Raw genomic sequence first — 24,161 nt, forward strand, 5'->3', positions numbered from 1 at the left:
CGGAAGGAATGGGGCTGGAATGGGGGGGGGGGGGAATGAGAAGGTGAAGGGATGGGGATGAAGGTGAAGAGGAGGATGAAGGATGCTGGGAAGAGGCTACGGGGGAAGAGGATGAGGATGGAATGAGGGATGGATGAAGGCTGGGGGGGTCCCCAGCGTCAAATCTCCGCCCCTCCCCATACAGATTCCCCATGGAAACCCAGCCTTATCCCTGCAAATCCATGTGGAAACCTGAAGTTTTGGGGCTCTTTTCGTTCCCCATCAAAGTGGAATTACCCTGAGATCCCAAACCTCATCCCATGGGATGCAGCCCCGGGAACAGCTTCCAGGTGGGTTCCTCTACGGTTTTCCTGCTCACTTCCACTTCCCAAGGTTTTTTGGGGTTTTTTTTCCCTGTTTCCTGTGAAATTGGGGGTTATTTCACCCGGGTTATCCAAGTGCTCCCAGCATTCCCATTGCTCCCAGTGTCCTCATATCCCAACACCCCCCAGTGCTCCCATTCCCCCCCTCCCAATTAATGAGTCCCCCATTGACTGAGCCACAGCATCCCCAATCCCATTCCCACTTCCTGGAACCACGATGGGATAATGCAGGAATTAAAGGGTTAAGCAAAGGGGGTGGGAGGAGCCAGGCGGAGGAGAATCCACAGGGATTTTATTGCTAATCATTAAAGATTAATTCCAGAAATGGAGTTTTGTGTAGCTCAAATGAAGAATTACACCTGGAAAAATGGGGGGAAACCAGGATCGGGATAATTTGATATCATTTGGTATCAAATAGAGCCCAAGAGGGGAAGCAGGGAAGTGCCGAATCCGTGCCCAAAATCCAGCATCTTGGAGCAAACCTGGGGTGAAAAAAGGGGATTTTGGGCTGTTACCTGCATGGGATTATCTTAGAATTCCCAATCCAGGCAGTGAGTTTCAGGATTACTCCTGGGAATCATGAGGAAGTTGGGCCAAAGGGGAACATCCCCATCCCAATCTAGGGTGAAATCCATGAGATTTGGTGTTGTCCAACCACACAAAGACATTGGAACACCAAAACTACAAAACACTCAGAAAACCACCCAAAATTATCCAATCCCGGGGTTTTTCCCTTCAAATTGGTTGATAAACCAACTGGGAGGACAGAGGGGATTTGGGAATGGTGCTGATCTCCCATTGGAGCTTGGATTGGGTGAGAACAGAGCTGGAAGAGCCTCAAGTGAAGCTGAAGCTCAACCCAGTGCCTAGACCCTGCTTAATGGAAAGTTGGAATTTGGGTGGAATTCCAGGTTTTGGGATGTTGCCACCCAAAAGTGGCCAAAATTCCCGGAAAGGGTGGAAAATGATGGGAGTTTAGAGCTGGAGTCCAGGAGATGAGGCCATGCTTGCTCCATAGCCAGAATTACAGTGGTTCCATGCGGATTATCCAATAAAAGCAGCAGAGCTCGGAATTCCGAAGCCCCTCACCTCTCATCCCTCCATCCAACGGGGATGAATGGCGCCAGTGAGGATGGGTCCCACTCCCCAGCACTGGAATGGGGCCTGGTGCTCACTCCTTGGTTGGGTTTCTTTTCGCCTTCCAATTCCACCCCCAAGCTCCAACCATGGATTTTATTCCCAGAATCCATCCCAAGAGGGATTTTCACTGCCGGTGACGCCACATTTGCCACGGAAACGTTGGGATTTGGGTGATGTTCCAAGAGTGCCACCACCACCTCCCAGGATTTGGGTGCTCGGTTGAACTTCACCATGACCAAGCTCCAACCATGGCCCCTCTTCAAGCACAACCCCTTCCCAACCCCCCCAACGAGTGTCAACGGCGCCGTGTCCATGCTCCGGAGGTGGAGAATCCATAGGGATCGGTTGAGGAACCAACTTCACCCCAAAGAACACCTCCCCCCCCCCCAAATCAACCATTGCCCAACGTCTAACCCCATGGCTGCCTTCACGTCAAGCTCTCTTGCAGGCCTGAAGCTGGTGGAGATCCACCCTCCGCTTGGTGCTTCTCCATCACCTGCAGGACATCCTCCAGGATGGACGGTCCCAAATCCACATGGAGCGAGAGGAGGGATCCCGCGTGCGACAGGAAGGGCTCCGCGCTGCCGGCCTCCTCCTCCTCCTCCCTGGGGGGGAAGCCATTGGCTGGGATGGTGCCCATCGTCTCCTCCTCTTCCTCATCCCTCTTCCCGAGCTCCTCCAGGTGGAGCCGCGGGGGTTTGGGAGGCGCCGGTGCCGACGGGAGCGTGATGGCCTGAGGTCCACCGATAGTGGGCAAGGAGATGGCGTTCTTCAACAGAGGGGATGGAATTCCCGGTGCTTCGTGCCCGGATACGGTGGAGGTCCTGGAAAAGGAGAAGCTGGGTTGGGAACGGGGCAGGAGATGGAGCTTGCCCTGGAGGAAGGAGATGTCCCCAAAGGTGTCCCCTTGGCCAGCGCTGCCGATGTGGATCGTGTGCCGGAAGTCACCCAACGGGGGGCTGATCATATCCGAGGAGAGGATATCCCGGAGCTTTTCCTTCTTCCCCTTCCTGCTGCCCCTCTTGAGGTAGATGGGGGCCTTGGTGGACATCTCAGTGGGTTCCTAAGCAATCCCGGTGTTGGCTCCGGAGCCGGTGGCTTCCCTGCATGAAACAATGGGAAAGAGAAGGAAAACTCAGCGGATTCCAACCCATCGGATGGGGAAACTCATTCCAGCTGTTCCCCAGCTTCGAGGTTATCAATAAGGAAATCACCCTGGGAATGGAATCCAGGAATTGCCTCCAGTGGGAAACCGGCTTCCTGAGCTGGAAATCCCGAAGGATTTGTGGGTTGATGGGGAACTGCTGGGGCTGTGGAGCGGGAGGTTGGGGAAGCGGTATTCCAAGCCTCAGCTTGGAGGAGGTTTGGACACTTGGATTCCTTCTCCTCTTGGCCACGCAGCATCCAACCCCACCCAGCAATGAGCTACAGCACAAATCCATCGGGATGGAGGTGGGAGGGGGAAGGAAGCTGGAGTTTTTCCCTGGTTTTAGTCATATTCCCTCAACTCTTGGCAATTCCCACCTCAGTTCCAGGCTCGTTCTTCAGCTGTGGGGAGGAATGAGGGGAAAAAAATGGGGGTTTTTTTGGGATAACAATGATGCATCCGACTCGGAGCCGTGCCGGTGGGACAGAAAAAGGGATGGAAACGGGTCTGGAATGTTTGGGAAGCAGCAGTGAAGGGGAAGCTGTTTGGAATGCTGCTGGAAGCGCTGCCAGCTCATCCCGAGCCTCCACCCTGGAATCCATCCTTCCAACTGGCCCAAAGGGATGGAAAATCCCACATTCCCCTTCAACCAGCCGGAAGCGGGATCATCCTGGCTGTGCTGCTCCCTTCATTCCCTCTTCCCCCTCACCCCAATTCCCTCTTGGAGCTGAGGAAACCATTCCCATCACAAGCAGAGACCTACGCTACAGCCGGAGCCGCTCCCAGTGTCCCGGTGGGATGCCAGCAGAGTTGAGGGAATGGAGCTGGAGAGGTGGGAAATCCCCCGATCGGCTCCAAAGGAAGCACCAGCATCGGGAATGTGGTTCCAGGGAGGAACGACAGCACCAGGAGCCCGTTCCCGGCGGCTCCGGCCGGGAATGAAGTGCTGACGCTGCAGAATCCAGTGGTGTTAATCCCGGATGGATTAACGCCGGTGGCGCGGTGATGCCGCTGGCGTGAAATCCAGGCGCCGGGAAGACACCGGGAGGTGGGGCAGGGTGGGAAGAGGATGGTGGAGATATTGGGAATCTGGATTGGGAATGCTGCTGGGTGCGTGGCTGCAAGTGCCCCAAGGGGGGGGGAGCATGGAAAGCTCCGGGAAAGCACCAAAATCCCTGAAAAACCCCCCAAAAACAAGTGGATTTGTAGGAAGAATCCCCTTTAGTCACCTGGAAGTGGTTTAGGTTTCCAGGATTTGGGATGATGCTGATGGGGATGGGCATTGGGAAGTGACATTCCCTTTGGCACTGCCCTGGAATCGCTCTCCCTCATCCCATTTTCTTCCTCCTCTTCCCAGTCTGGGCTCCAGCTGATCAACCGGAGCCCCACTGGGCTGGGAAGGTGCTGGGAATATCTGGGAATGTGGGAATTGTCCCTTGTCCCACAAAAAACACCTTGGAAAAGGCCATTTGCCTCCAGTAGGCCCCAAAGACATTGGGAATAGCCCGATTTGGACCAGAAAATCCCTTTTCCCAGCATTTCCCAGTGCTGACAACCAAGTAGATCCATTGGGAACATGGGAGCGTTACCACTTCCTGGCCAAACAGGTGGAAAACGGGATGGAAAAGGAACAGTGCTCCAAGAAACCCCTGGAGAACCCATGGATGGGTGTTTCCGGCTGCTTCCTGCCCTGCTGGATGCATCCCCAGGGTTTTAAGGCTTTATCCCACCGCATTCCCCGTCCACGTGCTGGGATGAATCCCACTGGCTTTTCGTGGAGCCTCATTGAATCCCAAGAAATGGGGGTGGGTGAAGAGAGAAAAGTGGGAATGATGTTTTTGCATGGGATAAGAAGTGGGAAGTGCCTCCAGTGGAGATCCAAGGACTCCAACTCCATCCATGCCCCATGCTTGGCTTCTCCACAGGAAGAAATGGGCTCAAAGTGCCGGATCCCGCAGCGCTCCAATGGGATATCCACACCCCCCCCAGCCCCATTTGCCTTTTTTCGTTCTTTATGGAATAAAATTCCATCCTTTTCCACCCATTTCCATCACTTCCAACGTCAGCAGGTGCCATTGGAGTCCTTTTCCAGGAATTTTTGGCCTTTTAAACTCTGCTTCCCAACCAAATTCCAGGTTTCCCCCCCATTTCCACCTATTTGGGCTTCACTATGGGGAAATCCAGGGTTTTTTTTCACCCAATTCCAGTAATTTCAGCTCTAGAATATGGAAGTTTATTTCCTTCTCACTCCATTCCAGCCATTTCTGCCTCGCTCTGGGAAAACCAAGTGGGAAACAACCCAATTCCTTCCAGTTTTCCTCCTTTTTGGGCCTTCTTGAGGAAAATTTGCACCTGGGAAGAGGTTTTGCTCTTGTATCCCCCTGGAAAAAGGGATATTCCCAAGGGATATTTCCCATGGGCTCGGCAAGGTGGGGTGTGGATGATGGATATTCTGGAGCACTGGGAAAAGCCTTTTGGGGATGCAGGTGCGGAGGGACTGATCCAGCGTCATCCCAGTTAATTTAAAAGCTGGAATCAGTTTCAACCCCAGGGAATCCCGGTGGGATCCCGGGGCTATCCCTGTCCTACCTGGAGCAGCCGGCACAGGATTGGGATGAGGGACGAGCTGGTGCAGACACGGCAGCACCGCACTTCCACAGTCGGGATTGGGTCCTCCAGGATCAGGAAAACACCAAGATCTGGGATCTTCGCCAATAAGGAAAAGCCTGGGATGAGGAAATGCTGGGACACGGCTGGAAAAACGTGGCTGAACGCTTCCCGTGCCTCAGTTTCCCCCCCCCCAATGGAAGGTGTGTGTGTGTGGGGGGGAAATGCACCCAAACCCAACTTGAATCCAGGGAAAACAACTTGAATCCAGGGAAAACAACTTAAATCCAGGGAAAGCAGCTCCGAGCCCCACCCGATGCCGGGGGGAGCGCCGGGAATTCCCAGGAAGGGAGGGCGGTGCCGGAATTCGGGTGGGATCAGGGCACAGGTCGCTTCTCTTACCCTGGAATAGGGTGGAAGCACGCTCCGGCTGCCCCAGCAGCAATTTGAGCCCTGGATTTAAATGATCGTCATCCATGAATCTAGGGAAAAGCGTCCCTGGCTAAAGCCCGGAGCAGGATCCGGCCCTTGGCTATTCTGAGGATCCTATTTTGGGGATCCATCGGCTAATCTGATCCGGGGGAGCAGCTGGCGGCGGCAGGGAGGGGGGAAAAGGAGGGAATCCCCCCCCCCCACCTTGAACTGAGGGATCCGGGATGCGACAGGGACACAAAACCATCCCGAATCATGGAAAAGAACACCCCCCATCCTCAGCATCCCAACGCAGGGCCCGGATTCGGAAGCTGGGAGGAGACCGAACACACAGCACACACACCACACACCCCCCCCCCAAAATGTTCCGCTGTCTCCATCCCCTTCCCCAGCCCCACATTCCATGGGGAATGGTGGTTGGGATCTCACCGGAAAACACCCCCGGAGCCTCCCGGCGTCTTCCTGCGGAGCCGGAGCCCAGCGCGGCCGTTCCGATCCGATGCTCGCAGCGCCGGAGCGTCGGCGCAGCCCCAACGCCCCACCCCGGGGCCTCCGCTTTTCCTTCCTGCTCCCTTCTCCTTCCCAAAACATGGAATTGCCGGCGTTGGCTTCTCACCGGGATGAAGAGCCGGGGGGGGGGGGTTCCCTGTTATCCTTCCATTTCCCAGCTCTGGGAAGAGGCAGCGATGAAGCGCTTGGATACAGACAAGATCCCTAGGGAAAGAGATAGAAAGGTGGAAAAATCCCTGCTGGCTCCAGAGGGGGATTCCCTATGGAGCAGAGCAGCTCTCCACTCCCCCTATCAAATGGCCAACTGGGAATGCTGGAGCTGACGCTCATTTAAATCCCAAATGAGCCTCGTCCTCAAGGATCATTTAATTAAGAAGGAAACAAGATTCCGGCTGCGTTGCTCCCAATGAGGTTGGATTGGAATTCCCGACGTTGCTCCTGTTGGAACCAGATCCGGTGGGTTTATGAGGGAAACTGAGGCAGGGATAGGAACTGGGGGGGGGGGGGGAAGCTGGAAAATGAGCTAAAACCTGGGAATAAAGCAGCTTTTTAGCCACGTTGGGAAAAATCAGCGTGGAATTTGGGGTGAAAAGCACCAAAATGGGAAAAATTACATTGGAATTGTGAGCGTTGAGGGAACGGCGACGATCCCGTTGGCTCCACGCTGGGATGTGGGGAGAAAACAGGGATTTTCTGGCACATCCCAGAGTTCTGCAGTGAAACCGTGTGGGAATCCCCCTCCCCAGATCCCATTTTCCCCTCTTTTTCCCCCCTTAAATCCACCCTGATGGGATTGGAAGACTGAGACGGCACTTCCAGAGGGAGCCTGGAATGAGGCCTGGAATGAGGGTGATCACGTGGAAAATGGAGACACCTGATGAGGCTGTTTTCCAGCTTCCCAACGCCTGGAATCACCCCGCGGCGGAGACAGTTACAAAACATCCTCTTTCATCCCATTGGATTTAGCTTTATTCCAGCCAAAAAAGCCTTTTCCCACCCTGGGATTGGAGCTTAAGGAATGTCGGGAGAACACTCAGGGGATTTAAATTCACTTTCAGCTTCCTCATCAGGAATTGGAGGGGAAAAGGATGGAAAACTGGATCTTCCCAGTGTCATTCCCTGGTGCCGGTGGATTGTTTTCCAACTGATTAAACTCCATATCCCATAATGAGGAAGCTCAACACAAGCAACATCACCCAAGGGGTGAATCCAGGACGGCTGAAGATTCCAGCCTCTTTTCCATGCCAGGATTCCCCATTTCCATGGGGAAAGCCAGCTGGAGCATCCCTCTTTGTCAGCCTAAGGAATGGGACAACGTAACCAGCCCCACAAGCCACCAACAGCCGCTGTGCTGAGGGTTCATCGATCCCTTAGGGATGAACAGGCGGAGCAGAGCCCTGGCTGTGTCCGGGTGTTGCGGGACGAGGGTGGGCTCTGCACAATGGGAGCGGTTGGGGTGTTGTTGAGCACAGTTCCAGGTGTGTTTGACCAGTCCCAGTGTAGCAGTTGGGTTGTAGGTGGTTGGATTAAGGAATTCCATCCTGGTCACTTAGATCTTCACAACCTGAGCGGCGACACAGGGGCTCTTGCGCTCGTCCCCGGTGTTGTCCCGCTGTAGGTACAGGCGGCCATAGGTACCCCCGACTGTCCCCTTCGTCAGCCGCCCGGGGTTGATGCAGACACAGCCCAGCACTTCCTGTGGGCATAGCAAAGCTGGGTGCTGAGGGCTGTGCCTACAGCTGATCCAATGCCAACAACCATCCAGCTACAGCCAATCTGGGTGCTGATGGCCACAACCCATTGGCTACAGTCAGGCTGGATGCTGACAGCCACCCAGCTACAGCCCATGCGGATGCCAACAGCCACCTGGCTGCAGCTGACTGGGTGCTGATGGCCACAACCCACTGGCTACAGTTGACCTGGATGCCAAGGGCTGTGACTTACCAGCTACAGCCCATCCAACAGCACCCCAGTTACAGCTGATTGGGTGCTGACAGCCAGGACCCCCTAGCTACAGCCCATCCAGATGCTGAAGGCTGTGACCTCTTGGTTACAGCTGATCTGGATGCAACAGCCACCAGGTACAGCTGAGAACCGTGATCCATCAGCTACAGTCAGCGCCGTGCCTGAGCCTGTGCTTTGTTCTGGCTGTAACCTGGGTTTTGCACAAGCCTGCTGCGTTTGGGGGTACTTGAGTGGGTGTTCGTGCTCCGCCTGACCTTAACGAAGTACCGCAGCTCCGAGGGGGTGATGAGGACATCCGGGGTGACCGGTAACGACGCGTAGCTGTAGAAACTCTCGTAGTCAATGTTCAGCTCCTCCGAGGGGGGGTACAATGGGTAGTAACTACCAATGGAGTGTGGGGGGGGAAGAGGTTACCACCATCAGGAACAACCGCCTCTGCCTGTAGCAACAGGCCTGGCACACACCAATGGGGGAGTTTGGGATGGAAGAGTTGTTTGTGGTTCTTTTGGCTGTCCCTGAGGGCAGCTGGGGCTGACATGCACCAAGCCAGAGGATTTAGGGTAAAACCTTCAGAATCCGGTCGTTAATGGGGAACAAACACCCCCAAAAGTAATGTTTTAGGGTCAAAAAGAGACTTCCAAGGGGAAGATGGTGGGAATGACATAGGAGACCCCTCGTTTGGCCCCAAAAAAGCCCTTTTAGGGGTCTGAGTGGTTGCAGCAAGGCCTCACCTCCTCTGTGTCAGGATGTGCTTCAGGATCCGCGTGAACCGGTCCGAGATCCCGGAGGAGCTGTAAAACCACGAAGGAAAGGGTGGGGAAGGCCAAAGAACAGACTGTGAGTAACGAGACACGAGGCCATTTACAACCAGGAGCTGCTGTGCCAGGCACCAGGCTCTGCCTGCGCGCCACCGAGCAGGAACACCCCCGGATCCTGCGGATCTGGGGCTGGATCCATCCACCAGCAGGAGATTCCCGAATCCCGGCTTCCGGCCGGCACCCACCTGCTGATCTCCTCGGCTCCCATGTGGAAGAGCAGGTCGGTGGAGGTGAGGCCCAGCACGACACCGTCCACCTCCAGGGTGCAAGGGTCCGATACGAAGTGCACGCGCTGTGGAGAGGGGGGTGGGCTGCAGCTGAACCCACCCAAACCTGCCCCAAACCAGTCCTAAACCACCCAAACCAGCCCTAAACCAGTCCTAAGCCACCCAAACCTGCCTGTAACCACCCAAACCTGCCCTAAAGCAGTCCTAAACTACCCAAACCTGCCCTAAATCAGGCCTAAACCATCCAAACCTGATCTAAACCAGTCCTAAACCACCCAAACCAGCCCTAAACCACCCAAGCCAGCCCTAAACCACCCAAAAAAGTCCTAAAACACTCAAACCTGCTGTAAACCACCCAAACCCAGTCCTAAACAAGCTGTAAACCACCCAAACCTGCCCTAAACCACACCAAAGCCTGCCCTAAACCACCCAAACCTGACTTAAACCAGTCCTGAAACACTCAAACCTGCCCTAAACCACCCTAAATCAGTCCTAAACCACCCCAAACCCAGCCTACATTGCCCCAAACCTGCCTTTAAATGCTGTAATCACTGTGAGTTTTCCTTCAACATCCCTGAAATAGTCTTAAACCGCCCCAAACCTGGCATAAAGCATCGCAATCACGTGGGACTTCCTTTAAACACCCCAAACCCCATCCTAAAATGCCCCAAATCTGCCCCGAAATGCCCCAAAACCACCCCAAACCCACCACAATCAGGCTGAATTTTCTTTAAACATCCCTAAACCGATCCCAAAACATCCCCAATGCATCCCAAAATACCCCAAACCTACCCCAAAACGCTGCCATCACACTCTAGCATTCCTTAAACATCCTTACACCAGTCCTAAATCATCCCAAACTTATCCTAAAACCCCCTTAAACCCCCAAAATACCCTCCAAGCCTACCCAGCAGCATGGCTGGATTCCCAGCAGGAGCAATAAAAGCTGTTCCCTTGGCATAAAATGAGTTAAATCAAGGAATTTTAACCCAAAACGGGCTGGGGGGGGGGCAGGTTTCCTGGAGTTCCATTCCCTGTTTGCCAGGTTTCCGCTCCCAAAGGGAATATTCTGGGGGCAAGAAATCACTGCCAGGTGGAAAATAAGAGCGGGGAAACTCAAATAAAAGAGGGATTTCACCCCAAACTTCAGCAGGATTGAAAGGATTTGATGGAAAACCACTGTTTTTTTGGGGATAAGCATGGGAATGGGGGAAGCTGGGGGGGTTGGTACCTGCTTGTCCTCCTTGGGCAGCTCCGGGTAGCAGAATGGGGGCTGTGGGTAGACGCAGTCGTGGTGGACGTCGCGTGCCGAGGGCACGAACACGAGCTGGGAGCCGGCACTGTTGGAAAAACAGGGATAAGAACAGGCAATTCCTCAACAAGCACAAAACCAGCCTCAAAAGCAGCCCCTTCAGGGGAATTCCAGCAGTGAAAAAGGCCCAAAATTGGTTGAAATCCCCCCAAAACACATTCAGGTGCTGTGGGAGAGGTGTTGCATCCCTGCGTGAAGAGGGTTTGGGGGCATAATGAGGTGGTTCGGGGTGGTATGAGGTGGTTTGGGGTATTTTGAGGGGTGAAATGAGGCGTTTTGGGGGTGACAAGAGGTGGGTTTGGGGCATAAAGAGGTGGGTTTGGGTGTTTTGGGGGTGACAAGAGGTGGGTTTGGGGCATAAAGAGGTGGGTTTGGGTGTTTTTAGGGGTGACAGGAGGCATTTTGGAGCATGAAGAGGTGTTTTGGGGGTGACAAGAGGTGGTTTTGGGGCATAAAGAGGTGGGTTTGGGTGTTTTTAGGGGTGACGGGAGGCATTTTGGAGCATGAAGAGGTGTTTTGGGGGTGACAAGAGGTGGGTTTGGGGCATAATGAGGTGGGTTTGGGTGGTTTTAGGGGTGACAGAAGGTGGTTTTGGGGCATAATGAGGTGTTTTGGGAATAACATGAGGTATTCTGGAGCAGGATGGGACATACGGGGGTGTTTTTGGGGGTGACAAGAGGCGTTTTGGGGTGTCCCCCACCCCTCAGCATGTGTCACCCGGCATCAGGCCATGTTGTTCCCTCCTTGCTCCTCATCCATGCTGCCCCCTCACACCACAGGGACAACACTGTCACCAACCATTCCCAGTTCTTTTCCCCTTGGATTTGTCCCCACATCCCACAGGAATGTCCCTACCTTCTCGTCCCTTCGATGATCATCTTCAGGCAGAGCTTGAAGACCTCAGGGAAGGATCCCAAAAGTTGGCAGTTCTGGGAGTTGGGGGGAAAACAATGGGATTTGCCCAATTCCATTGTCTTTTGGGGTGTACCTGGGGGATCCCCCCCATGGGTGAAGCCAATGGGACCCCCCCTCAATCCTCCCTCACCTCCACTTGCTCGTGTTTGGCATCCAGGAATGGCCCGAACTGGAAAGAAACGGGGAAAATGAGGAAAATCCCAACAAGTGGGGACCCAAAGGTGGGGTTTGTTATTTCAAACGCCAGTTTTATCCCGTAATCCCAAAGGATTCAGGGAAAATTGAGTCGGGGTGGGATGATGGAGGAAAGAAACATGGTTTTCCCAAGCAGGAACTCAAGCCTTGAATCATGGGGTGCCCAAAGAGCCAAATTTGCTCTTAACAACAGGAGGATTGGTCATTTTAGGGTGAAAAACGAGTTTTCTTGGTCATTTAGGGTGAAAAACCAGGGTGTTTGGTTACTTTAGGGTGAAAAAAAAGGGGATTTGGAGCGCTTTGGGTGAAAAATGGGATTATTTTGGTCACTTTAGGGTGAAAACTGGGTTTTTTTGGTCACTTCAGGGTGAAAATTGGGGGGGGTTTGGATCACTTTAGATTGAAAAACAGGAGGTTTTGGTCACTTTAGAGTGAGAAATGGGGGGGTTTGGTCACTTTAGGGTGAAACGTGGGGGATTTTGGTCATTTTGTGGTGAAAACTGTTTGGTCCCTTCAGGGTGAAAAATTGGGGGTTTGGTCACTTTAGGGTGAAAACTCTGGGATTTTTGGTCACTTTAGGGTGACAACCAGGTGATTTGGTCACTTTAAGGTGAAAACTGAGCGGGTCTGGTCACTTCAGGGTAAAAACTGGGGGTTTCTGGTCACTTCAGGGTGAAAAACAGGGGTTTTGGTCACTTTAGGGTGAAAACTGGGGGGTTTGGTCACTTCAGGGTGAAAAGTTTGGGGCTTTTGGTCACTTTAGGGTGAAAACGGGGAGGTTTGGTCACTTTAGGGTGAAAAGTTTGGAGCTTTTGGTCACTTTAGGGTGAAAACTGGGGGGTTTGGTCACTTCAGGGTGAAAAGTTTGGGGTTTTTGGTCACTTTAGGGTGAAAACGGGTGTTTCGGGGTCACACCAAAGGCATCTCTTCCCTCCCTGGCTGGTTGTGGAGGCTTTGCTGCTCGGGTACCACGTTACTGACACTAGGACCCGGTGGGGCCTCACCAGGATGCAGACGTCGGGGCGGTCACGGGTGATGACGGTGACGAGGTCGCTGAGCGGGTCGTAGCCGATGCTGTCGGATGGGGTGTAGGGACCACAGGCCACCAGCACCATGCGCTGCTCTGGAGGGGGGTGGTGGTGGTGGAAAACGGGGTTGTGAGACACCAAAAGCAGTTTAAGGGGTGAGAAAAGGGGGTTAGGGGGCAAAAAAGGGGGGTTGTGGGGCAAAAAAGGGAGGTGTGAGAGCTTAAAAAAGGGTGTTTGGGGGATGAAAAGGGGTGTTTTGGGGGCTGGGGGGTAAAAAAAGGAAGTATAAAACAGAAAAAGGAGACAAAAAGAAGTGTTTGAGGGGCAAAAAGGGTGTTTTAAGGTCGGGGGGATAAAAAACAGGGAGTGGGGGGCAAAATAGAGGTTTGGAGGACAGAAAAGGGGGTTTGAAGGAGAGAAAGGGGCTCAAAGGGAACAAAAGAGGGGGGTTGGAGACGAAAAACAGGGTCTGGAGGGACAAAAAGGAGCTTTAAGGGACACAAAAGGGGGGTTGAGAGACAGAAATGGGGCTTGAGGAGACAAAATGGGATAATTTGGGGGGGAAAAGTGGGGTTTTTTTGGGAAAAAAGAGCATTTTCAGGGGCAAAAAAGGGGGATTTAGGTTCACCTGAGGCCGGCTCTGTAGGTGTGTGGAAGGGAAGAGGCACCCCCTGTGGAGAAACCATCAACTGCCTCAAAATCCCCCTTTTTCACCCCAAATCCAGGCCCATTGTGGGGATGCTGCTGTCACCTCATAGAGTTTGGAGACCACCATCATCCTCCCGGTGCTGTTGGTCCCCTCCAGCGCCACCACCTATGGGCAGGGGAGCAACCAGGGGTGAGGAGGAGTGGGGTGAGGAAGGCTTGGGGGGGTCCTGGCCCCCCCAAAACCCCACCTGGCCTGGAAAGAAGGAATATTCCCTCAGTTCTGATAGATCCAGGGGGATTTGGCCACCGGAGGAGTGCTCCCAGTCACCCTCCAGCACCACGGACTTGGCGTTGAGCTTCCCGTTGGAGTCGCACCCAATCTGGCCCAGCACCGTCACCGCTTCCTGTGGGATAACAGCACCCCCAAAACCAGTTGTTTTCACCCCAAAACATGCCCTCGGATGGTGGTGACGGATCCAAGGATGCCCTTGGAATGGTGGGGATGGGATCACCTGTGCGGGAAGCGACACGGAGGTGAAGTCCTCGAGTTGATGGTGGTTCTTCAGTGCATTGCCAAGCTCCTCGATCCTCCATAACAACACTACGGGGTGAGAACAAGTGTTGGCTACACCCCAACACTGCAATGGTGACTGTTGGGGTTGGGGGGGTCACCTCCCCACATCCCACCCCAATTCCAGGCTCACGGCATCACCTTCCCGGACATCAAGTGCTTTTTGGAACATGAATTTGTAGGCTTTGGTCAGGTTTTCCTCCGGAGAACCAAAGAGGCCCAGGGTACAACCGCGGCCACCGTGCCCGGTCCAGGAGGGACCTTGGATGGAGCCGAATGAGGCCACCACCTCGCCGCGGCTGCTGCGCGCGCTGTACTTCTGCGAGGGGGTGACGCTGTGGGGACAACAAGCGGAGTGAGGGGGTGACAACCCCCATCCGGTCCCGACCGCCGGTCCCCGGTGTCACGGGGTTACCTTGGGGAGAAGCTGCTGGGGGAGAAGAGCGCGTAAGGGCTGCGGGAGGAGAGGCTCCGCTTGGGCCGCGGCGTCTCCGGGGTGCAATTGGGGCGTTTCTGGGAATTCTGAGGGGGAAAAGAACCATAAAGGTTATTTTAGGAGCAGGGGTTTGAGGCAGAAAATGGTAGGTTTGGGGCTGAAGGTGTTGCTGCACACCTTGGACGGCGTGGTGTAGGCATCCAGCAGCTCATCCTCCTCTTCCTCATCAAGGCTACCGGGTTGTTAAGGAGCACCCAAAGCTCTTGTTTAGGGGGGACACCCACCAACACCCCCCCCCCCAAGCTGTTAATTCCTCCCCTTAACCAGCACTAACAAGAGCATGGAGCACCTTAAAGCCCTGTTTCTTTATAGGAATCACCCCCAGATCCATTGGGATACAGCTCCTGGAGAGAGTGGATGTCGTGGAGGCCACTGTAGCGGTTGTCCCTCTTCTGGGGGGCTCTCCTGCTGCGCTTGATGAGGACCTGGAAGAGGAAGAGGAGGAGAGGGGTGAGCATCATCACCACCCCCCCCACCTTCTCCTGGGGGTTATGGGAGTATCGGGGACCCCCCCACCTCGTGCTCGAAGGTGTCAAGGCTGTCGCTGGAGAGCTCAGTGTCGAGGCCCTTGCTGGTCACGAAGGCCAAGAGCTCGTTGGCCAACGCCACCGGGCCCAAGCCGTGGGTCAGGCACAGCTCCACCACTGCGGGGAGGGGGTAACGGTGTTCTGGGTGTAGCCAGAACCCCTGAACCACCCAAACGCCCTCCAACACCTCCCCTGACACCCCTAAAGCCCATTTAAACACCTCTAAACCCCTTCCAACACCTGCCAAGACACCCTCAAACCACTCAAACCCCCCATTCATCAGTACCCCTAAAGTACCTGAGCACCCTCCAACACCCCTAAACCTTACTTATGCCCTCAAATATCACCCCTGAGACACCCAAACCCCCTCCAACACCTCCCCTAACACCCTAAATGCCCTCAAATACCCCCATAGCACCTTTAAACCTCCATTACCCCCCTCAAATACCTCCATAGCACCTTTAAACCTCCATTACCCCCACAAATACCTCCATGACACCTTTAAACCTCCATTACCCCCCTCAAATACCCACACAGCATCTTTAAATCTCCATTACCCCCCCCAAATACCTCCATAGCACCTTTAAACCTCCATTACCCCCCAAATACCTCCATAGCACCTTCAAGCCTCCATTACCCCCCTCAAATACCCCCATAACACCTTTAAACCTCCATTACCCCCCCAAATACCTCCATGGCACCTTTAAACCTCCATTACCCCCCCAAATACCCCCATAGCACCTTTAAACCTCCATTACCCCCCCCAAATACCTCCCTAGCACCTTTAAACCTCCATTACCCCCCCAAATACCTCCATAGCACCTTCAAGCCTCCATTACCCCCCTCAAATACCCCCATAGCACCTTTAAACCTCCATTACCCCCCTCAAATACCCCCATAGCACCTTTAAACCTCCATTACCCCCCCCAAATACCTCCATTACCCCCCCAAATACCTCCATTACCCCCCCAAATACCTCCATGGCACCTTTAAACCTCCATTACCCCCTCAAATACCTCCATGGTACCTTTAAACATCCATTACCCCCCCAAATACCTCCATGGCACCTTTAAAGCTCCATTACCCCCCCAAATACCTCCATGGCACCTTTAAACCTCCATTACCCCCCTCAAATACCCCCATAGCACCTTTAAATCTCCATTAACCCCGCAAATACCTCCACTACCCCCATAAATATCTCCATGGCACCTTTAAACCTCCATTACCCCCTCAAATACCCCCATAGCACCTTTAAACCTCCACTACCCCCTCAAATACTCCCATAGCACCTTTAAACCTCCACTACCCCCATAACACCTTTAAACATCCATTACCCCCCCCCAAATACCTCCATAGCACCTTTAAACCTCCATTACCCCCCCAGATACCTCCATGGCACCTTTAAACCTCCATTACCCCCCCAGATACCTCCATAGCACCTTTAAACCTCCCTTACCCCCTCAGATACCTCCCCTGTCACCCCACAGCCACCCAAACCTCCCTTAAACACGCCCCTTGACACCCCCGGAAGGTACCTGAGCCTGCTCCAACACCTCCCCTGCCCCCCCGGCCACCCCCTCCCCGGTGTCCTCACGCCTGGCGGGGACGTCCTCGTCCCGGCAGCACAGCTCGAACAACCGCAGCTCCCTCAGCACCGCCTCGGCCGACACCGGCTCCGCTTCCTCCGGTAGCTCCTGCTCCGCCATGCCGGTACCGAAAAGCCCGCGCGGGCGCGACACTGCCGCGCTTAACGGCAGAGGGGGAAGGAGGGTGGAGCCATGCCTTATAAGGAAAGAGGCGGTGCCGCGCTGTGAGGGAGAGGAGGGGTTATGCAGATTAAGGGAGTGAACAGACCAATCGGAGGGTGCAGGCGGGGAGGGGGCGTGGCTGGGGCAACCCCTACTGCCCCGCTCCGCGGGAAAGGAGGAAAAAGGCGGGAACTTTCCATCCTCCGGGGGTTCCCTTTGCAGATCCCACAGGATCCATCCCTGATAGGATTCGACCTTATCCCTGACAGGATCCATCCCTGACAGGACCCACCCCTATCCCAACAGGACCCATCCCTGACAGGACCCATCCCTATCCCGACAGGATCCATCCCTGACAGGATCCATCCCTATCCCGACAGGATCCATCCCTGACAGGACCCATCCCTGACAGGATCCATCCCTATCCCGACAGGATCCATCCCTGACAGGACCCATCCCTGACAGGACCCATCCCTATCCCAACAGGATCCATCCCTGACAGAACCCGTCCCTATCCCAACAGGATCCATCCCTGACAGGACCCATCCCTGACAGGACCCATCCCTATCCCAACAGGATCCATCCCTGACAGAACCCATCCCTATCCCAACAGGATCCATCCCTGACAGGACCCATCCCTATCCCGACAGGATCCATCCCTGACAGGACCCACCCCTATCCCAACAGGATCCATCCCTGACAGGACCCATCCCTATCCCGACAGGATCTATCCCTGACAGGACCCATCCCTGACAGGACCCATCCCTATCCCGACAGGATCCATCCCTGACAGGACCCATCCCTGACAGGACCCACCCCTATCCCAACAGGATCCATCCCTGACAGAACCCGTCCCTATCCCAACAGGATCCATCCCTGACAGGACCCACCCCTATCCCAACAGGATCCATCCCCATCCATACCAGGATCCATCCCTGACAGAACCCATCCCTATCCCAACAGGATCCATAGCACCTGACAGAACCCATCCCTATTCCGACAGAATGCATCCCCTTCCTTTACAGGATCCATCCCCACCCATGCCAGGATCCATCCCTGACAGAACCCATCCCTATCCTGACAGGATCCATCCCCATCCATGCCAGGATCCATCCCTGACAGGACCCACCCCTATCCCAACAGGATCCATCCCTGACAGAATCCATCCCTGACAGGACCCGTCCCTATCCCAACAGGATCCATCCCCATCCATGCCAGGATCCATCCCTGACAGAACCCATCCCTATCCCAACAGGATCCATCCCCATCCATGCCAGGATCCATCCCTGACAGGACCCATCCCTATCCCAACAGGATCCATCCATGACAGGACCCATCCCTATCCCGACAGGATCCATCCCTGACAGGACCCACCCCTATCCCAACAGGATCCATCCCTGACAGGATCCACCCCTATACCTGACAGGATCCCAAATATCCCTACAAAATCCCAACATAATCCCTAAACAGACATTCTGGCACCTGGGTGGAAACGTGCCATTGGCTTCTCCTCGGCTCCCGGCGAGTCGGAGCGGGAATGGTGGGATTTGCCCTGCGGTAGAGCTGGATGAGGGGGAAGGAGCAGCGGGAAAACCACTTTAATAATCATTCCTTGGAATTTTATCCCTTGATTTTAATTTATATTGTAAAAAACCACTATTTTGGCACCGGGGAAGCAGAAGATCCCTGTTGGAGGTGGAAGATCCCTGTCGGAAGCAGAAGCGGGAAGCAATGGCGGTCGTGCTGGGGGGTCCCAACACCCGGTGACCCCCCCTCCGGCTCCTTCCGCTATCTGAAGCAGCACCAAAACCTTGGGAATTTCCCCCAAAACTTCCATGCAGAGGCGGGGAAGGAGCGTTTCCTTGGCAAAGCGTGACCGGGTGTCCTGGTATCCCGGTTTGGGGGTGATTGTGGTGCCTCACGCACCCCACACCCCGCAAAAAAACACCCTTCTTGTGCTGGGAAACGAGGAAAAAGCCAAAAAAGAAGGAAAATCCAGCGCGGTGATGCCGGTGGTTCCCGCTGGGAAGGCACTTGGGGTCTGCTCAGGCGAACATGGTGAGCTGGAGCCACTGTGAGGAAGAGGAGGGTTGAGGAGGGTGCTGGAGGGTGTTGGGGGGTGTTGAAGGGTGTTGTTGGGGGGTATTAATGGGAGGTGTTGGTGGGGTGCTGTTGGGGGTGTTGAAGGGTGTTTGTAGGGTGGTATTGGGGTGTTGTGGGGTGCTGGGGGGTTTTGTTGGGGGTGTTGAAGGGTGTTTGTAGGGTGGTGTGGGGGTGTTGTGGGGTGTAGTGGGGTGCTGTTGAGAGGTATTGTTGGGGGGTGTTGAGGGGTGCTGTTGAGGGGTGTTGTTGGGGGTGTTGTTGGGTGCGGTTGGGGGTGTTGAAGGGTGTTTGCAGGTTGGCGTTGGGGTGGCGTTGGGAGTGTTGAAGGGTGTTTGTAGGATGGTATTGGGGTGCTGAGGGGTTTTGCTGGGGGTGTTGAAGGGTGTTTGTAGGGTGGTATGGGGGTGCAGTGGGGTGCTGTTGAGAGGTATTGTTGGGGGGTGTTGTTGGGGGTGTTGAGGGGTGGTGTTGGGGGGTGTTGTTGGGGTGCTGTTGGGGTTGTTGAAGGGTGTTTGCAGGTTGGCGTTGGGGTGGCGTTGGGAGTGTTGAAGGTTGTTTGTAGGATGGTATTGGGGTGTTGTGGGGTGCTGGGGGGGTTTGTTGGGGGTGTTGAAGGGTGTTTGTAGGGTGGTATTGGGGTGTTGTGGGGCATTGTTGGGGGATGTAGTGGGGTGCTGTTGAGAGGTGTTGTTGAGGGGTGTAGTGGGGTGCAGTTGGAGGTGTTGAAGGGTGTTTGTAGGGTGGCATTGGGGTGTTGTGAGGTGCTGGGGGGGTTTGTTGGGAGTGTTGAAAGGTGTTTGCAGGTGGCATTGGGGTGCTGTGGGGTGCTGTGGGGTGTTGTTGGGGGTGTTGAAGGGTGTTTGTAGGGTGGTATTGGGGTGTTGTTGGGGGTGTTAAGGGGTGTTGTAGGGTGTTGTTGTGGGGTGGTGCTGTGCTGTGGGGTGTCAGCACCTGCCAGTACCTGCAGCAAGTCGAAAGTGACAACACCGTCCTGGTCTACGTCCATTGCTTGGAAGAACCCTGCAGGAGGGAACAGGAGGTGACTCGGTGGGAAAAGTGCGGAATGGGGTGGGATTTAAGGGGAAAAGCTGGGTAAAAACAGGATTTAAGGGGAATAAAACAAGATTTAAGGGGAAAAGCTGGGAAAACCCAGCAGGATTTAAGGAAGGAAATTAGAAAAACAGAGCAGGATTTAAGGGGAAAAGTTAGAAACCAAGGCAGGATTCAAGGGGAAAAAAACAGGAAAACGAGGAAGGACTTAAGGGGAGAAGCTGGGAAGAAATAGGATTTAGGGGAAAATACGGGAAAACCCAGCAGGATTTAAGGGGGGAAATAGAAAAAAGGGAATGACTTAAGGGGAAAGTTGGGGAAAAAAAACAGGATTTAAGGAGATGTCAGGAAAAAAACCCAGAATTTAAGGGGAAATTTGGAAAAAAGCACTTTTGCTGTGGCGTTTTCTCACACTTTTCCTGTTCAATTCCATGAAAAAGTTAAGTTCTGGGAGAAGCTGGGAAAACTCCAAAGGAGCTGAAGGGGAGAATTGGAAACTCCAGAGTGTTGAACAGGAAAAAGTGCAAATAACAGGAGGTTTCAGGAGGGAAAGTTGGAAAACCCACTTTTTTTCCCATTACAAAGTCCGAAACCCAACTGGGTTAAACTGGAAAAGCCGGAAAATGGAATTTAAGAGGAAATTCTGGGCAGGGTGTTTCTGACTTTGGAACTTAAATCCTGCTTTTTTTGCACTTTTCCCCACTTTCCCTCAACTCCCACGGGGTTTTCCCATGGAACCGAATGAGAAAAGTAAGGGAATAAATCCTGTCAATCCTGGTTTTCCCCCTTTTTTCCCTGTTCCTGAGGGGTGGGAATGGCGCTCACGGAACATGGTCTCCAGGCGCACGAGGCAGCAGACAAAGTTGTCGAAGTCGATGGCGAGGTCGGGCTCCGCGTAGCGGGTGATGATCAACTCGTGGAGCTTCTTGCTCAATTTATACCCTTTGGGGCATCAAATCATCCATAAAATGAACTTAAAACCACTGGAAGGAAGGTGGGAATTCCGCCAGGAATCCCGGGACGTACCAGCCGCTTCCAGTGCCATCCGCATCTCGTAGCTGCTCATGCTCCCGGATTTATCCAGGTCGAACTTGCGGAAGATGGTCTGTGCCCCCCAAAACACACAGCAAGGGGTCACCAGGAGGGGGGACACCCCCAAATCCCAGCCTCATCCCCCTTGGAATTCCCCCCCCACCCCGGACCCACCAGGTAGTTGCGAATCCGGTTCCACAACACATTGAACTCCACCAATCCCAGCTTCCCGCTGCCGTCTTTCTGCAGGGTGGAGGCGTTAAGGAAAACGAGGGATCCATAGGGAATGGGGGATCCATGGGGAATGGGGTGAGGGTGTTGCACCCCCAAAATCAACCCCATGGCCAGGGGTGGTGGATACATCCATGAGGTTGACCATGCTGCGGCAGGACTCGGTGCTGAAGCCTTTCGTCCGGAGATCCTTATCTGGAAATCAGCCGGTGGTTACTTGAAGGAATGAGTTTGACCCCAACCGAAGAGGGTTTTCCACTCGTCTTCCCGGTGAATCCCAAGATCCCGCCCCGGCGGCTCACGTTTGCCAATGATGCGGTTGAGGATGGTCTGAAGCTCGGTGACGCTGATCTCCATGTCCTACGAGGAGGAAGGAGATGGGGTGTTCTCCATTGAACCGCATCCCAACCACCACCGGTGTCACCGTCACGGCGCTTACCGGTCCAGCCAACTGCTTGAAGAGCGCCTTGAAGTTGTCATCGATTTCACTTTCGGAGAGCACTTTCTGAGGGAGAAAAAGGCTGTTTTGGTAAAGAGGCAGCACCACGGCACCGCACAGCGGCCGGCTCCACTCACCTCATCCGGGAGCATCGCTTGGATCTTGTCATCCATTTCCCTGCGGAGATAACAAAGAGGTGTTTGGCTTCCGGAGCCGGCCGGGGGCTTCATCAGCACTCGGGAGGCGTCTCCCACTCACTCGGTGCCGGCTTTCTTCTCGGAGAAGACGCGGAGGACGAAGTCTCCCTCCTTGTTGGGCTCGAAGGTGGAGGGTACCACGATGTACTCGCCCGGCGGGAGCCGGAACCGCGTGCTCACCTCCCGCAGGTTGATGAATTGCTCCGAGCGGGCGCGCGAGGCGTTGGCCAGGAAGAAATCCCGCTTGAGGTGCACGCCCGACTTCCCCACGTGCTGCCGGAAGGGAATGGAACGGGGTTCCCAATGCGACACCTGAAATAACACCCGCCCAGCCCCCAAAAAACACCCTCCGGTGCTGCCTGGTTCGGTGTTGGTAGCATTGATGTACCCACCTCGGGAGGAACCTGGAGGGAGAGGAGAGCAGAGGTTGAGGGCATGCGGTTGACACCGGTTGACATCAGTAGACACCAACTGACAACTGGTTGACACCAGTTGACATCAGTAGACACCAACTGACATTGGTTGACACCAGTTGACATCAGTAGACACCAACTGACATTGGTGGACACCAGTTGACATCAGTAGACACCAACTGACATTGGTGGACACCAGTTGACATCAGTAGACACCAACTGACACTGGTTGACACCAGTTGACATCAGTAGACACCAACTGACATTGGTGGACACCAGTTGACATCAGTAGACACCAACTGACACTGGTTGACACCAGTTGACATCAGTAAACACCAACTGACACTGGTTGACACCAGTTGACATCAGGAGACACCAACTGACACTGGTTGACACCAGCTGACATCAGTAGACACCAACTGACATTGGTGGACACCAGTTGACATCAGTAGACACCAACTGACATTGGTGGACACCAGTTGACATCAGTAGACACCAACTGACATTGGTGGACACCAGTTGACATCAGGAGACACCAACTGACACTGGTTGATGTTTGTTGACACCAGGTGATGCCAATAGATGTCATCTTACTCTGATGCCAACTGACCTCAGTTGATGCCAGTTGATGCCAACTGATGCCAGTTGGCTTTGGTTGACACCAGTACCTCATAGACAGCGAACCCGATGGTCTCCATGTCCTTGCCGTAGCGGCGCTCGCGGCGCCGGTTCTTCTGCATCAGTGCCAGGAGGAAGCTGCAGCCAGGCTCGCGCCCACCATCCTCATCCCCGGTGTCATCCACCTCTTCCAGCTGGATCTTGAACTGTGGGTTTATCCAGAAAGTGGCTGGAAAAAGAGCCAAAAGAGATTAAATCGATGCCAAAACCAGTGGGTTTGGGGTGAAACTCCTCACCAACAGTGCCTACCAGGGTAGTTCCTACAGCCGCCGGCTGTGCTGCCACGACGCCATGTCCCGTCATAGAGGCGCGTGTTCCACTTGCGGAATTTGCGGGATTGGAGAGCGTCCGGGGTGAGGTTACAGATCTCCAGGCGGGTGAATTCCCGCAGGAAATCCCGGAAGGACATCCTACAGGAAGAGGAAGGACCGGAGGGTGGGAGCGCAAGGTTTTTCCTCTTTTTCTGGCATGAAACGGTCAGGAAAAGGTGGTGGGGTTTTTCTTCATCCCTCATTGCTTACCAGAATTCCCCGTCCTCCATCCTGACCATCAGCTGCTGCCGTAGCGCTGGCTCCACCGCGTTCCACTCGGATGAGCTGCCGGCGGCAAACAGAAATCATCCCAGGGCCAACCCATGGTGTTACCACTAACAGAGCCCCAGCTGGGTCCTCACCTATCGCTCCACGCTCCCGTCCACTCCACTTCTCCCCAGGGATTGCGCATACGGATCAGGCCCAGGGACTGCCCGCGGTAGTTGATCTGTGAACGGCACCATCAAGCCCCTTGACCCCACAACTGCCATTTTTCACCCCAAAACAGTGTTGCCTCTCACCTGCTTGGCTCCCGTCACCGAGTACGCGTGTCCCTTCACCAGCTTCTTGAACGTCACCGCCTCCATGTCGAAGGCGCTTGTTATCTGCAGGGCAACACGGCGGTGGTGTTACCGCCTTGCCGGGCCGGTGGTGGAGGAAGGAGCCCCAAAAGGTGCTGTTTTGGCCCCAAAGCAAGGCCCCTCACGTCGATGGAGCAGCCGAGCAGGGAGCCGCGTTCCAGCGCCTTGAGGATGATCCGGTAGAGGTCCGCGGGGGGCTTGCGAAGGTCGTACCACTCCGTCACACCGCCGGTGAAGTCCTCAAAGCCCTCCGAGGTGCTGCCACCTGAGAGCGCCTCGTAGCAGCCGTTCACCCTGCAGGATTGCACCGTTCCAGGAGGTATTCAACCCAAAACGAGGAGGAAGAGGAGGAAGGGGACGCACTTGGCATAGGCTTTCTCCAGCAGCGCGCTCCAGAACTCACTGCCCTCGGCCGAGTGCACGAACAGCAGCTTCCCATCCTTGGTGGGCAGGTAATCATCTACCACCACGTCCAGCC

At 54.6% G+C, this 24,161-nt stretch overlaps 3 protein-coding genes and 2 long non-coding RNA genes across 10 annotated transcripts; 2 read left to right on the forward strand and 3 right to left on the reverse strand.

Annotated features, from left to right (window-relative positions):
* The first annotated feature begins 55 nt into the window (after positions 1 to 55).
* Positions 56 to 4,702, forward strand: LOC136006228 (uncharacterized). Its single transcript, XR_010609011.1, has 2 exons — positions 56 to 329; positions 1,606 to 4,702. It is a non-coding gene; the product is annotated as an uncharacterized LOC136006228 (long non-coding RNA).
* CDC42EP2 (CDC42 effector protein 2) lies at positions 1,879 to 6,831 on the reverse strand. Of its 6 annotated transcripts, none has more exons than XM_065664279.1 (3): positions 6,813 to 6,831; positions 6,305 to 6,402; positions 1,879 to 2,605 (listed from the first exon to the last, which is right to left on the reverse strand). In XM_065664279.1, the coding sequence occupies exon 3, from the start codon at positions 2,551 to 2,553 to the stop codon at positions 1,930 to 1,932; it is 624 nt and encodes a 207-aa protein (XP_065520351.1). In that variant the 5' UTR covers positions 2,554 to 2,605; positions 6,305 to 6,402; positions 6,813 to 6,831; the 3' UTR covers positions 1,879 to 1,929. The 6 variants fall into 6 exon arrangements, with proteins under 6 accessions (XP_065520351.1, XP_065520348.1, XP_065520349.1 ...); XM_065664276.1 differs by lacking the exons at positions 6,305 to 6,402; positions 6,813 to 6,831 and adding exons at positions 5,239 to 5,355; positions 6,118 to 6,294; XM_065664277.1 differs by lacking the exons at positions 6,305 to 6,402; positions 6,813 to 6,831 and adding exons at positions 5,239 to 5,355; positions 5,659 to 6,010.
* LOC136006229 (uncharacterized) lies at positions 6,038 to 16,922 on the forward strand. Its single transcript, XR_010609012.1, has 3 exons — positions 6,038 to 6,654; positions 14,686 to 14,823; positions 16,432 to 16,922. It is a non-coding gene; the product is annotated as an uncharacterized LOC136006229 (long non-coding RNA).
* POLA2 (DNA polymerase alpha 2, accessory subunit) lies at positions 7,303 to 18,489 on the reverse strand. The gene is made up of 20 exons (XM_065664281.1): positions 18,306 to 18,489; positions 18,131 to 18,211; positions 16,495 to 16,708; positions 14,890 to 15,017; positions 14,713 to 14,798; positions 14,491 to 14,545; positions 14,293 to 14,399; positions 14,019 to 14,212; positions 13,819 to 13,907; positions 13,555 to 13,710; positions 13,410 to 13,472; positions 13,287 to 13,329; positions 12,635 to 12,753; positions 11,566 to 11,604; positions 11,376 to 11,449; positions 10,440 to 10,548; positions 9,167 to 9,273; positions 8,895 to 8,954; positions 8,418 to 8,544; positions 7,303 to 7,894 (listed from the first exon to the last, which is right to left on the reverse strand). The coding sequence occupies exons 1-20, from the start codon at positions 18,483 to 18,485 to the stop codon at positions 7,748 to 7,750; spliced, it is 2,178 nt and encodes a 725-aa protein (XP_065520353.1). The 5' UTR covers positions 18,486 to 18,489; the 3' UTR covers positions 7,303 to 7,747.
* A 148-nt stretch (positions 18,490 to 18,637) lies between these two features.
* Positions 18,638 to 23,888, reverse strand: LOC136006224 (calpain-1 catalytic subunit-like). The gene is made up of 17 exons (XM_065664273.1): positions 23,809 to 23,888; positions 23,624 to 23,707; positions 23,465 to 23,550; positions 23,313 to 23,387; positions 23,041 to 23,201; positions 22,782 to 22,960; positions 22,093 to 22,104; positions 21,762 to 21,973; positions 21,641 to 21,680; positions 21,504 to 21,569; positions 21,367 to 21,424; positions 21,195 to 21,259; positions 21,008 to 21,076; positions 20,828 to 20,906; positions 20,627 to 20,743; positions 19,713 to 19,771; positions 18,638 to 18,720 (listed from the first exon to the last, which is right to left on the reverse strand). The coding sequence occupies exons 2-17, from the start codon at positions 23,687 to 23,689 to the stop codon at positions 18,694 to 18,696; spliced, it is 1,371 nt and encodes a 456-aa protein (XP_065520345.1). The 5' UTR covers positions 23,690 to 23,707; positions 23,809 to 23,888; the 3' UTR covers positions 18,638 to 18,693.
* Positions 23,889 to 24,161: the final 273 nt, after the last annotated feature.

This window comes from Lathamus discolor, unplaced genomic scaffold (genome assembly GCF_037157495.1).
Source record: "Lathamus discolor isolate bLatDis1 unplaced genomic scaffold, bLatDis1.hap1 Scaffold_1036, whole genome shotgun sequence".
NCBI classification, from domain to species: Eukaryota; Metazoa; Chordata; class Aves; order Psittaciformes; family Psittacidae; genus Lathamus; species Lathamus discolor.

Excerpts from the sequence above, each read along its gene's own strand:
- CDC42EP2 (XM_065664279.1), bottom strand. The coding sequence starts at position 2,553 with ATGTCCACCAAGGCCCCCATCTACCTCAAGAGGGGCAGCAGGAAGGGG.
- POLA2 (XM_065664281.1), bottom strand. The coding sequence starts at position 18,485 with ATGGAAGTTTTGGGGGAAATTCCCAAGGTTTTGGTGCTGCTTCAGATA. Across the intron at positions 15,018-16,494 it reads CGAGGACGTCCCCGCCAGGC|TGGTGGAGCTGTGCCTGACC; the intron begins GTGAGGACACCG and ends CCCTCCCCGCAG. Across the intron at positions 12,754-13,286 it reads ACCTACAGAGCCGGCCTCAG|AGCAGCGCATGGTGCTGGTG; the intron begins GTGAACCTAAAT and ends ACCCCCCTCCAG.
- LOC136006224 (XM_065664273.1), bottom strand. The coding sequence starts at position 23,689 with ATGGAGGCGGTGACGTTCAAGAAGCTGGTGAAGGGACACGCGTACTCG. Across the intron at positions 21,425-21,503 it reads TCAAGCAGTTGGCTGGACCG|GACATGGAGATCAGCGTCAC; the intron begins GTAAGCGCCGTG and ends TCCTCCTCGTAG. Across the intron at positions 18,721-19,712 it reads TCACTTTCGACTTGCTGCAG|TGGCTCCAGCTCACCATGTT; the intron begins GTACTGGCAGGT and ends TCTTCCTCACAG.